A 14,128-nucleotide genomic window follows, 5' to 3' on the forward strand; every position below is an offset into this window, starting at 1 on the left:
TCTGATATACCACGGCTGTCGGCCAATCAGCATTCAGGGCTTGAACTACCCAGTTTATAAATATATTTACACTCCAGACTCCTACATTGCTCGTCCTAATATTTATATATTTCTTAATTCCATTCCTTTACTTTTTAGATGTGTGTATTGTTAGTTATTACTGCACTGTTGGAGCCAGGAACACAAGCATTTCGCTACACCTGCAATAACATCTGCTAAATATGTGTATGCAACCAATAATTTGATTTGATTTTTGAAAGTGTTACATCATTCTCAATCCACGTTGCGTTGTGGCTAAGAACAGCCCTTAGCTGTGGTAGTGTATATTGGCCATATACCACACCTCCTCAGGCCTTATTGCTTAATTATAACACATTAGTGTATTATAAGGCATTATAAAGGTCATTAAAATAATTATACATATGTACTTCTTAGAAACTGTTATCCTTTACATATTCTAACAACTCACATTTTAAGATTCATTATTTCATTTGTTCCATGTTAAGGACTGTAACCTAGGAACAAAACTATTTGTCTCCCTCTTCCTGTTGCATGCAGTTCCTCTCTCTCTTCCTCCCTTCTTCTAACCCCTCCCTCCCTCCCTCCTTCTAACCCCACCCCTCTGGCAGAACCAGGAAGTCCATCCCCCTGCCACAAACTGTCTTCTGAGGAAACGAAACTGATCTGAGTCTCTGTGTCGTCTGTCTGTGTGAGAGTGAACAACCGTCCAAATGGCTCAGCAGGGAGTTCTGCTGGACCAGGACCAGTTCTGTTGTTCTGTCTGTCTGGATCTACTGAAGGAGCCGGTCACTACTGCCTGTGGACACAGTTACTGTAGGAGCTGTATTGAGGGCTGCTGGGATCAGGATGTTCTGAAAGGGGTCTATAGCTGTCCTCAGTGCAGACAGACCTTCACTCCAAGGCCTAATCTGAGGAAAAATAACATGTTGGCTGAGGTGGTGGAGAAACTGAAGAAGACAGGACTCCAGGCTGCTCCCCCTCCTGCTCTGTGCTATGCTGGACCTAGAGATGTGGCGTGTGATGTCTGCACTGGGACCAGAAAGCGGAAAGCCCTCATGTCCTGTCTGACGTGTTTGGCTTCTTACTGTGAGACTCACCACCAATCTCACTATGAATCTCCTGCTTTGAAGAAGCACAAGCTGGTTAAAGCCACCGCACAACTACAGGAGAAGATCTGCTCTCATCATGACAAACTGCTGGAGGTTTTCTGTCGTACCGATCAGCAGTGTATCTGTTATCAGTGTACAATGGATGAACATAAAGGCCATGATACAGTGTCAGCTGCAGCAGAGAGGACTGAGAAACAGGTAAGACCAGAACTACTTGTTGGTGACTGTCTGATAAACAAATAATTAAAGATACAGTAGGATCTGAGGCTGTTTGAATATGAGAGAATTCAAATGAAATATATCCACGGCAGAATAAATATGAACACAAACTTTGGTGTATATTGAGTTTGCTCCAAATGTATCACCATTTTCTAAAGTCAAACACTATTATCATTCCGAATGCCCTTTTAGGAGTTCAAAGTTCAGTCTCAACCCCTTGATACATGTACGCCTACCATAAAAACTATAATCATTAACATAGCAACATAGAAAATATCACATGGTAAAGGGACTTCCTCAAGATTTTAGACCTTCCTCTCTATGGGCCCTATGTCCCATTACTATACTATTGATATAATGGACAAATAAAGCTTGGTAGCTCATTGAAGAGTGATTCTCCACAGAGGCAGCTGGGGATGAGTCAGCAGAAAGTCCAGCAGAGATTCCAGGAGAGAGAGAAGAAGCTGAAGAAGCTCCAAAGAGCTGTGAAGTCTCTCAAGGTGAGTATTGTTGACCAGAGGATTTTACCTGTCTCCTCCAGTCAGAGAGAGAGATAGGACCCCTCTCCAATCCCAATGACCCCACTATGCCTGGACCCCTTTCAGAGAATAGACTGCTTAATGTAACTGATGGGATATGAACCTGGGTCTTGATCATTACACCAAGAGGACATTCCCCATTGGGCCGTGGGCCGACACTGATTTTGAAGTTGCAGGCAGGGCTACCTCATCACATAACTTTAAGTAACCATGACTGACTCATGTCCCCTATACATACAGCGGCTTGCGAAAGTATTCTCCCCCTTGGCATTTTTCCTATTTTCTTGCCTTACAACCTGGAATTAAAATGGATTTTTTGGGGGGTTTGTATCATTTGATTTACACAACATGCCTACCACTTTGAAGATGCACTTTTTTTTTTATTGTGAAACAAACAAGAAATAAGACAGAAAAACACAACACTTGAGCGTGCATAACTATTCACCCCCCCCCCCAAAGTCAATACTTACAGGTTTCCCTCCGGAATGTCCCTGTATTTAGAGCCATCCATCATTCCTTCAATTCTGACCAGTTTCCCAGTCCCTGCCGATGAAAAACATCCCCACAGCATGATGCTGCCACCACCATGCTTCACTGTGGGGATGGTGTTCTCGGGGTGATGAGAGGTGTTTGGTTTGCGCCAGACAGAGCGTTTTCCTTGATGGCCAAAAAGCTCAATTTTAGTCTCATCTGACCAGCGTACCTTCTTCAAAATGTTTGGGGAGTCTCCAACATTCCTTTTGGCAAACACCAAACGTGTTTGCTTATATTTCTTTAAGCAAAGGCTTTTTTTCTGGCCACTCTTCCATGAAGCCCAGCTCTGTGGAGTGTATGGCTTAAAGTGGTCCTATGGACAGATACTCCAATCTTCGCTGTGGAGCTTTGCAGCTCCTTCAGGGTTATCTTTGGTCTCTTTGTTGCCTCTCTGATTAATGCCCTCCTTGCCTGGTCTGTGAGTTTTGGTGGGCGGCCCTCTCTTGGCAGGTTTGTTGTGGTGCCATATTCTTTAAAACATTTTATAATGGATTTAATGGTGCTCCGTGGGATGTTGAAAGTTTCTGATATTTTTTTTATAACCCAACCCTGATCTGTACTTCTCCAAAACATTGTCCCTGACCTGTTTGGAGAGCTCCTTGGTCTTCATGGTGCCGATTGCTTGATGGTGCCCCTTGCTTAGTGGTGTTGCAGACTCTTGGGCCTTTCAGAACAGGTGTACAGTGGGGGAAAAAAGTATTTAGTCAGCCACCAATTGTGCAAGTTCTCCCACTTAAAAAGATGAGAGAGGCCTGTAATTTTCATCATAGGTACACGTCAACTATGACAGACAAAATGAGAGAAAAAAATCCAGAAAATCACATTGTAGGATTTTTAATGAATTTATTTGCAAATTATGGTGGAAAATAAGTATTTGGTCAATAACAAACGTTTCTCAATACTTTGTTATATACCCTTTGTTGGCAATGACACAGGTCAAACGTTTTCTGTAAGTCTTCACAAGGTTTTCACACACTGTTGCTGGTATTTTGGCCCATTCCTCCATGCAGATCTCCTCTAGAGCAGTGATGTTTTGGGGCTGTCGCTGGGCAACACGGACTTTCAACTCCCTCCAAAGATCTTCTATGGGGTTGAGATCTGGAGACTGGCTAGGACACTCCAGGACCTTGAAATGCTTCTTATGAAGCCACTCCTTCGTTGCCCGGGCGGTGTGTTTGGGATCATTGTCATGCTGAAAGACCCAGCCACGTTTCATCTTCAATGCCCTTGCTGATGGAAGGAGGTTTTCACTCAAAATCTCACGATACATGGCCCCATTCATTCTTTCCTTTACACGGATCAGTCGTCCTGGTCCCTTTGCAGAAAAACAGCCACAAAGCATGATGTTTCCACCCCCATGCTTCACAGTAGGTATGGTGTTCTTTGGATGCAACTCAGCATTCTTTGTCCTCCAAACACGGCGAGTTGAGTTTTTACCAAAAAGTTATATTTTGGTTTCATCTGACCATATGACATTCTCCCAATCCTCTTCTGGATCATCCAAATGCACTCTAGCAAACTTCAGACGGGCCTGGACATGTACTGGCTTAAGCAGGGGGACACGTCTTGCACTGCAGGATTTGAGTCCCTGGCGGCGTAGTGTGTTACTGATGGTAGGCTTTGTTACTTTGGTCCCAGCTCTCTGCAGGTCATTCACTAGGTCCCCCCGTGTGGTTCTGGGATTTTTGCTCACCGTTCTTGTGATCATTTTGACCCCACGGGGTGAGATCTTGCGTGGAGACCCAGATCGAGGGAGAATATCAGTGGTCTTGTATGTCTTCCATTTCCTAATAATTGCTTCCACAGTTGATTTCTTCAAACCAAGCTGCAGATTCAGTCTTCCCAGCCTGGTGCAGGTCTACAATTTTGTTTCTGGTGTCCTTTGACAGCTCTTTGGTCTTGGCCATAGTGGAGTTTGGAGTGTGACTGTTTGAGGTTGTGGACAGGTGTCTTTTATACTGATAACAAGTTCAAACAGGTGCCATTAATACAGGTAACGAGTGGAGGACAGAGGAGCCTCTTAAAGAAGAAGTTACAGGTCTGTTAGAGCCAGAAATCTTGCTTGTTTGTAGGTGACCAAATACTTATTTTCCACCATAATTTACAAATAAAGTCATTAAAAATCCTACAATGTGATTTTCTGGAATTTTTTTCTCTCAATTTGTCTGTCATAGTTGACGTGTACCTATGATGAAAATTACAGGCCTCTCTCATCTTTTTAAGTGGGAGAACTTGCACAATTGGTGGCTGACTAAATACTTTTTTCCCCCACTGTATATATACTGAGATCATGTGACAGATCATGTGACACTTAGATTGCACACAGGTGGACTTTATTTAACTAATTATGTGACTTCTGAAGGTAATTGGTTGCACCGGATCTTATTTAGGGGCTTCATAGCAAAGGGGGTGAATACATATGCACACACCACTTTTCCGTTATTAATGTTTTTGATTTTTTTTGAAACAAGTTATTTTTGTCATTTCACTTCACCAATTTGGACTATTTTGTGTATGTCCATTTCATAAAATCCAAATAAAAATCAATTTAAGTTACAGGTTGTAATGCAACAAAATAGGAACAACGCCAAGGGGGATGAATTCTTTTGCAAGGCACTCTCTCGCTCTATTTCTCAATTCAATTCAATTCAAAGGGCTTTATTGGCATGGGAAACATATGTTTATGCTTCAGTAAAGTTAGCTTCTTAGAGTTCATAGCAATGGTTATCAACTGTACCGCAGTAATGGAATGTAAATCCCAGAAAATAGATGTTGTGGTGGCAGCTGCAGAGAAGTATTTGGCCATACAAGATTAGACTTCAGAAGAGTTACAGGGTGTGTTGAGTGGTGGTGTCCCGTCCTCCCAGGCCGTTGGCATGGTGCAGGAGCAGATAGGGTCAAAGTAGTGGAATGGGGTAGTGGGTATTTAATGAGTGTAGGGTTAGTTGGAAGGGTGTTTTTTGTATTATTATAATTTCCCCTTTTCCCATTTTGTATCACAAAGTATAATGGATTTATATTATAGTCCAGTTGGGGGAAATGTCGGTGGACCAAGATTCAAAGGTCAGATTAGGAAGGAAGAGGTGGTGTTTTCTCGATTGTGCTTAGAACATTGTACATTGAACTCGTCATTACATCTGGTTGGCAAGCATGTGAATGGTTTGTGTCTGGAGGGTATGTCGATGAAACGGTGGAGCATGTGTTGTTATATTGTTGTAAGTATGTTGAAGAGAGGGAAAGATTGAAGTGTAGCATTGAGGTTGGACGGGGTTGGGGGGGTTTGGAAGGGATTTTGGGGATGGGGGGGGGGTCTATTAGAAGTTAGTAGGGCTCTTCTTTATTTTCTCAGAAGTACTGAGTTAGGTAGGAGGATTTAGAAATGTTGGAAACCGTGATTGACCACACACTCCAGCACAGTAGGTGGCGGCATGCACCTTTAACGTTGGTTTGTGGACCGCCATTATATCATAGAAGAAGAAGTTGGTTGTGTGAGAGTTTTGTGGTTCGTGAGGAGGGCTACTATTCTTTTTTCTTTTGGTTCTTGCGTATTTAATGAATTTATTTTCTGATGGTGGAGGGTTTGTTTATTGGTTTCCACTGTTTATCGTTTAGAGTTGAGGGGGGAGTAGGGGTAGTTTGTTAGGGCGGCGTGATGGCCTCAACCGAGTGGAGAAGAAACGCTGTCGCTTCGGGTGCGTTCCGGAGAAAGGTGTGGAGGAAGTTTTGCTCATGGTCGGCGAACAGGTTGGAGCGGAACATCTGGACTCTGCATCCAGAATGAACAAGGCGGTGGTCGTGTTAATGAAAAAGGTTTGTCTTGTTGTGAGTGGGATTTTTGTGAGGGGTGTGTTGGTGCAGATGTCGCCTCTTTCGATAAGAGTTGTGGTGGCTAATCTGCCTCCGTTTATTGCTTACGAACAGACCGCAAGTAGTTGGTTAGTTTTGGTAAATTTGCAAGTGGTTTTCGTGTGCTCTCGGCTGGGTGCCAAGCGGAATCCGTTAAACATGTTGTCTCTTTTCGTAGACAAGTGTTTGTTTCTTAACAAACTTCAAGGTTACACAGGGGAGGGGTGGAACACAGGGTTTGCTAGCACAGATAGTTTTGGGTGTTTCTAGTGTGGGGATCATCAGTTATAGGCTACAAGCAGCAATATGATTGACAGGTAGGACAGGTATTGAACCCAAATAATCCCTACTCAGATGCGCTAACCTCAACCCTAGTAAACATGCATTATAAAAACCTTCTATATAAAATTATCTCATATTGGGAGTAAATAGCCTCTGAATAGAAAAGAAAAAACACTGCATCTTCCAGCCCACCAATAAATTACATAATGCAACCGTCGCGGTTAGCATATTTACCTCAACATGCCCCTCGCTTGCGTGAGAAGGCAGAGTGCTCGATGCTGGTTGATGAATTTTACAATTAATGTACTAGGAAAATACGTTTTTGTCGACCAGAGGTGACTGAATTAATGTTCAGGCGTATTGATAATCATTATAGTAATGAAGTATAATTTCAAAACATGACCATAAAAACAGGTAATAATAAACATGACTCATCATTATATTACTTCACAGTAATGTGTTTTCAGTCCTTCCTCTTGCGTTAGCAGTGTGGAAAGGGACAGTAAAAAGCTCAGGCAGGAGGAGTTTTCCTGTGAGGGGGAGTGGTGGTGTATCCAGGGAGAGAACTAAACTAATCTTCTGAAATGTCATTCATGGTCTTATGCTGCCATCTATTGGAATTATTAAGCAACTGCAGTAGTACTGAATAAAGTGTTTTTCCTTACTAATACTTACTAAAGTAGTGATTACTCAGAATTGCAAAATAAATGGCAGGGGTACCAGGAGGGAGGAGAATACATTTTTTACATTTTAGTCATTTAGCAGATGCTCTTATCCAGAGCGACTTACAGTTAGTGAGTGCATACATTTTCATACTGTCCCCCCATGGGAAACGAACCCACAACCCTGGCGTTGCAAGCGCCATGCTCTACCAACTGAGCTACACGGTAGTAGTGCATGGCCAAGTGGTGGTGCGCAGGCCGTGGAGAAAGCGGTGGTGGGGAGGGTTGCAGCTGGGCTACATGAGCTGAGGCAGGTTTCTGTAGTAACAGAGACTCCGGTGGGCAAAGGCTTGGTGGGCTCATCCCAGGAAATATTGCCTGTCATTGGGGAAGAGGCTCTGATCAGGGGGGAAGTGCAGGGGGGCAGAGACTGGGGAGGAGGAGGACGGTACCGTGCCAATGGAGGAGGAGGAAGAGGGGGAAGGTGAGTCTGCGGGAGCGGAGGACAAGGCGGTCTCGTTTTCAGACGGCTCATTGGATCCAGAGCTGACAGACAGTCAGGCTGAGGGCCCAGTACATACGGTGAGAGAACTTTCTAGGTTCCTGATGGAGACTAAAGGGGAAAAATAAGGTTCTGCTGGAGTCTTATTTTATTGATCCTGGAAGGTTTGTAAGGTCAGTACAACACGTGATGAATAATGAGGGTTTTAGTGTCCTCTCACCCAGGAAGCGGAATAGGCTGAGAAAATGGGTCATGGGTTCTTAAGGGCATGTCTTCAGAATCTGCTTAAATGGATGGTTTTTTCTGGCATGGCGGCTTTATGGGCTTCTCTACTGGTTTCTGATTGTGGTGATTTTCGGCCAAAAACATTTAAACGTGATTTTTTTGCAAGAGACACACAGTGATGTGATTAATTAAGTGTATTGGGGGTCTGGTGGAAAGGGGGCGCAGGTGCTGAGCCATGGCACAAATCTTAGTGCAGGGGTAGCAAAAGAGGTGTGTAAGGGTAGGTTGTTAGTGGTTAGAGCCAAAATCAATGACCTTGTCTTTGCTTTCCAAAATGTGTCTGCACCTAGTACAGGGCTCAGTTCTCTGTTTCACCAGGGCCCAGGCAGGTGGGTCTCCCGAGTGGCGCAGTGGTCTAAGGCACTGCATCACAGTTCTAACTGTGCCACTAGAGATCCTGGTTCGAATCCAGGCTCTGTCGCAGCCGGCCGTGACCGGGAGACTCATGGGCGGCGCACAATTGGCCCAGCGTCGCCCAGGGTAGGGGAGGGAATGGCTGGCAGGGATGTAGCTCAGTTGATAGAGCATGGCGTTTGCAACGCCAGGGTTGTGGGTTCGCTTCCCACGGGGGGCCAGTATAAAAATATATATATATATATATATATGTATGTATTCACTAACTGTAAGTCGCTCTGGATAAGAGCGTCTGCTAAATGACTAAAAAAATAAAAAAATAAAAAGGTGTCCTATTGGAAATTCCATGTCAAGCTCTTCCAAGATGTCTCTTTTTGCTCAAACTTCCAAGGCTTTTGGGAGAGGTGGGGACAGCAGAAGGGGGAGTAACTTCTGTTGTGGGGGAGAGGAGGGAGCCTGATGGGGGAGTAACTTCTGTTGTGGGGAGATGAGGGAGCCTGATGGGTGGGTAACTTCTGTTGTGGGGGATGTGAGGGAGCCTGATGGGTGGGTAACTTCTGTTGTGGGGGAGATGAGGGAGCCTGATGGGTGGGTAACTTCTGTTGTGGGGAGATGAGGGAGCCTGATGGGTGGGTAACTTCTGTTGTGGGGAGATGAGAGAGCCTGATGGGTGGGTAACTTCTGTTGTGGGGGATGTGAGGGAGCCTGATGGGTGGGTAACTTCTGTTGTGGGGAGATGAGGGAGCCTGATGGGTGGGTAACTTCTGTTGTGGGGGAGATGAGGGAGCCTGATGGGTGGGTAACTTCTGTTGTGGGGGAGATGAGGGAGCCTGATGGGCGGGTAACTTCTGTTGTGGGGAGAGGAGGGAGCCTGATGGGTGGGTAACTTCTGTTGTGGGGAGATGAGGGAGCCTGATGGGTGGGTAACTTCTGTTGTGGGGGAGATGAGGGAGCCTGATGGGTGGGTAACTTCTGTTGTGAGGAGATGAGGCTGTGGAGTTGTACTCTGATTTATAAAGGGCAGAACTCTGTGGTCCTCTGTAGCTCAATTGGTAGAGCATGGCGCTTGTAATGCCAGGGTAGTGGGTTCGATCCCCGGGACCACCCACATGTAAAAATGGTCTGTGAGCAGAACCTGAGAACAGGATGATAATAATAATAATAATAATAATAATAATAATAATAATATGCCATTTAGCAGACGCTTTTATCCAAAGCGACTTACAGTCATGCGTGCATATATTTTTGTGTATGGGTGGTCCCGGGGATTGAACCCACTACCCAGGCGTTACAAGCGCCGTGCTCTACCAGCTGAGCTACAGAGGACCACGTAATGTCGCGGTCGAATGCTGGGGCTTCATGTATGGTCAAGGTGTGGGGAGGGCTCAGTAGGCCAGTCTGGGTAGGGAGGGGCATTCACCAGGGATGCCCTCTGTCAGGGCAGCTATACACTCTTGTTATTGAGCCCTTTCTGGGCCTGCTACGCAGGAGGCTACAGGGAGTGTGGGAGCCAGGCATAGGGTTGGGGACAGGCATAGCAGTGTCAGCATACGCTGATGACGTCTGTGTTGGTTAGGGATGAGCAGAACCTACAGGCCCTGGAGAATAGTTTGAGGGTGTACGAGGGGGCGTCTTCTGCTTAGGGAAACTGGGGCAAGAGTGAGGCTCTGTTATGTGGGGCATGGAGGGACAGGGCACCTCCGCAGCTTCCAGGGGGGTTGCAGTGGGGCTGTGAGTGGCTCAAGATGCTTGGGGTGTATCTGGGCTCGGAGGGGTGGGATAGGAAGAACTGGGAAGGAGTGTCACAAGCGGTGGTGTCGAGGCTGACGAAGTGCAGGTGGCTCATCTCCCAAGTGGCATACAGAGGGGCGGTGCTGATCATCAACAACTTGGTGGCATCCTCTCTATGGCTTAAATTGGCCATTCTCAACGCCCCCGGTGGTCTGCTTGTGGACCTGCAGCGCAAGTTAGTGAATTTTTTCTGGTCAGGGTGGCAGCGTTCTGACTCAGCAGCACAGAGGCTACTGTACCGTACGGAGGTGGGCTGGAGGGAACCAGCATGTGCTCTGTTGAGGAGGGCTGGTGGTTTGGGGCTGGATCAGCAGCTCTTCATCATGCGGCCGGAGAGACTCAATACAGCAGGGGTCTCTGATTTCTATGCTGCAGTACTGAGGGCTGGAGCAGCCTGAGGAGGGGCCACCACCGTTTCCACCACTGCAAGTGACAGCAGAGACTGGGGACTGGCAGGAGAGTCCGGAGGACTTACTGACTTTTAACACTCTGAGCTTAGTGGGAGTGAAGGGGCATCAGTGGCAGGGGGTTGTGGGGGCTGAGAGCATGGCAGGGTATAGGTGGAGGGTGCTCTATAAGCTCCCAGTGCTGGAAAGGTCAGGGGTCGTCCAGTGGAGGGTATTACATGGAGCCCTGGACACCAATAGCTGGTTGGCTCGGGTTGACCTGGGAGTTGGGGAGGGGTGTCCGTTTTCTGCAATGACAGACTGTTCATCATGTTTTTTCTGTGTTGCCAGGGTAATGCCATTACTGTTGACGCCTCAGGCTTGAGTTTGAGTTGTACAAAATGATCAACAGTGTGGAGATGTTTCAGGAGGTATGGGGGCTCAGGGGGGCTGTCTGTACGGCTGGAGAGGAGGGGTTGGATGGACGGTTGGAATGTGGTGCTGGATGGTGTATTGTACTGTGGTGTTGGGTGCTGGATAATGTGATTGTGTGGAGGTTGTGGTGGCACGCAATGTGCTTTTAGGGGTGGGGGTGTTAGTGTAATGAGGATGGCTCATTAAAGTAAGACAAGTCAGTCTCTCTCTCTCTCTCTCTCTCTCTCTCTCTCTCTCTTAACAGCGCTCTGCACAGGCAGCAGTGGAGGACAGTGATAAGATCTTTACTGAGCTGATCCGCTCCATTGAGAGAAGGCGCTCTGAGGTGAAGGAGCTGATCAGAGCCCAAGAAAAGGCTCAAGTGAGTCAAGCTGAAGGACTCCTGGAGCAACTGGAGCAGGAGATAGCTGAGCTGAGGAAGAGAAGCACTGAGCTGGAGCAGCTCTCACACACAGAGGATCACATCCATTTCCTCCAGGTAACTCAACTGCCTTGATACATGTGATATGAAATTAAAACTCAATGTGAAACTCTCAATCATTTGGTTCTGTTCTCTCCCTCTCTCTCTCTCTCTCTCGCTCTCTCTCTCTCTCTCTCTCTCTCCCCCCAGAGTTATCAGTCTCTCTCCGGTACCAGTGTATCTTCAGACTTACCCAGCATCGTTGTCCGTCCTCTTCAGTACTTTGGAGATGTGAGTAAGACTGTGTCTGAACTGAGAGAGAAACTAGAAGACGTCCTTAAAGGAGAATGGACCAAGATCTCCACTACAGGTGTGTTGAAAATAATAAGAACATCAACTTTAGACCATTGAAAGTTCCCTACTAGTCATATACATGTGGAATATGGTGTGATGATAACATTCCCTCTCTCTGTGAATGTGTTTGTGTGTCTGTAGTGAATATAGTGGATGTTGTACTGCCTCCAGAGCCCAAGACCAGAGAACAGTTCTTACAATGTGAGTCTCTTTATTCTGAAGTAACTAACAGTCTCTTTTTACTGACACTCCTAACAATCCCTCTAGAAATATATAGCAATAGTAGATCTAATCAAAGACTGGGTATCTATCTGACTCCTCATATTTCTCTGATTTGATCTCTGCTGTGCTCTAATCAAAGACAGGGTAGATACAGTATCTGACTTAACTTATTGTTCTAACTCCCCTCATTGGTCTCTGCTCTGCTCTCTCCCAGATTCCTGTCAGCTCACACTGGACCCAAACACAGCAGGCACACACCTCTCTCTGTCTGAAGGGAAAAGAAAGGTGACACGTACAGGCCAAGTCCAACCATATCCTGTTCATCCAGACAGATTCACCAACCACTACCAGGTTCTGTGTAGAGAGGGTCTGTCTGGACGCTGTTACTGGGAGGTGGAGTGGAGTGGGGAGTGGGGTGTTACAGCAGTCTCATATAAAGACATCAGCAGAACAGGGACAGGTAGTGGATTTGGAGACAATAACAAGTCCTGGAGTTTACAGTGTAGTGGTGGTTATTGGTTCAGACACAATAATGTTAGGACTGAAGTATCAGGCCCTCAGTCCTCCAGAGTAGGAGTGTACCTGGATCACAAGGCAGGTACTCTGTCCTTCTACAGTGTCTCTGATACAATGACCCTCCTCCACAGAGTCCAGACCACATTCACTCAGCCCCTCTATCCTGGGTTTTATCTCTATAATGGTACTGCTGAGCTGGTTAAACTGTAGTAGGGTCCACATAGATACTAGTCATGCTGGTGTAGTCTATAGCTGAGCTGGTTAAACTGTAGTAGGGTCCACATAGATACTAGTCATGCTGGTGTAGTCTATAGCTGAGCTGGTTAAACTGTAGTAGGGTCCACATAGATACTAGTCATGCTGGTGTAGTCTATAGCTGAGCTGGTTAAACTGTAGTAGGGTCCACATAGATACTAGTCATGCTGGTGTAGTCTATAGCTGAGCTGGTTAAACTGTAGTAGGGTCCACATAGATACTAGTCATGCTGGTGTAGTCTATAGCTGAGCTGGTTAAACTGTAGTAGGGTCCACATAGATACTAGTCATGCTGGTGTAGTCTATAGCTGAGCTGGTTAAACTGTAGTAGGGTCCACATAGATACTAGTCATGCTGGTGGTGATGGTCCCCAGATGTGATGATTCATTCTGCTCTGTTTTTATGTACAATGATTTGATTGATTTGATCTTCAGAAGATGTTATGAATTACAATTCAATGCATTCATATTTTTCTAAGTGCAATGTTTTAATCTTATATATTCACATTAATCATGATGTTTGCTGTTAATGTATGTTGGTTGTCATTCAGAACCATTGAAATGTTTTCTCAATTGGTTCTCTGTCTCAATGTCATTTTCCTCAGTATCATGGAACAGGTAGTGTTACTTACTTGCTAATTGAACTATATGGGCCGGTTTCCCGGACACAGATGAAGCCTAGTCCTAGACTAAAAAGCATGTTCAATGGAGATGTCCGGGAAACCGACCCTAAGTTTGGCATCTTTTATTCTCCCGTACTGCTCAGTCAAGCAACATTAAACCTGTCCAGCAGGTGGTGCTATTAACCAAACAATAAAAACCCAGCAGATATCTTGACTTGCCACTCAGTATATCAGTAATGTTCAGAATTGTACTTTAATATCATTGGAGATTGATGGTCTTTTTAATCCACAACCCAGAGTCAGGAACAGATGAAGTTAGGTCTGCTACTGTTCAGTTATTAAATATGATTCATGGTGATGGGAAATAAAAAATCCATCTAGTAGTAGTTTTCCTTTGCTATTTATTCCAAGGTGTGTCTTTAACTTGTAAATGGATTGTGTTGAAGCTGGCATGTGGTGTGGATGATAGAATAGAGTGAATAGAGGAGAGAAGAGAGGAGGAGAGGAGAACATCATATAGAAGACAGATAAGATAGAGAGACAATTCATACCCAGGGGAGTTACTGTCTCTGGCCCAAATGACTCCCTGTTCCCTACGTAGTGCACTAGGCTACTTCTGACCAGATCAAAAGTAGTGCACTACATAGGGAATAGGGTGGAGATTTGCTCACTGTCATTAGAATGAAGATTTCCATACAGGAGTTACTGTCTCTGTCCCAAATCTCTCCCTGTTCCCTACGTAGTGCACTAGGCTTCTTCTGACCAGATCTAAAGTAGTCTTCTAGATTTTACATG

At 45.5% G+C, this 14,128-nt stretch overlaps 1 protein-coding gene across 1 annotated transcript; it reads left to right on the forward strand.

Moving 5' to 3' along the window:
- The first annotated feature begins 660 nt into the window (after nucleotides 1–660).
- On the forward strand, nucleotides 661–13,547 carry LOC311123794 (tripartite motif-containing protein 16-like). Its single transcript, XM_084198027.1, has 6 exons — nucleotides 661–1,328; nucleotides 1,754–1,849; nucleotides 11,210–11,443; nucleotides 11,576–11,735; nucleotides 11,861–11,920; nucleotides 12,156–13,547. The coding sequence occupies exons 1-6, from the start codon at nucleotides 732–734 to the stop codon at nucleotides 12,665–12,667; spliced, it is 1,659 nt and encodes a 552-aa protein (XP_084054153.1). The 5' UTR covers nucleotides 661–731; the 3' UTR covers nucleotides 12,668–13,547.
- The last annotated feature ends 581 nt before the right edge of the window (nucleotides 13,548–14,128 follow it).

The sequence above is a fragment of the Coregonus lavaretus genome (genome assembly GCF_964263955.1).
Source record: "Coregonus lavaretus genome assembly, contig: HAP1_SCAFFOLD_4224, whole genome shotgun sequence".
Taxonomy (NCBI): Eukaryota; Metazoa; Chordata; class Actinopteri; order Salmoniformes; family Salmonidae; genus Coregonus; species Coregonus lavaretus.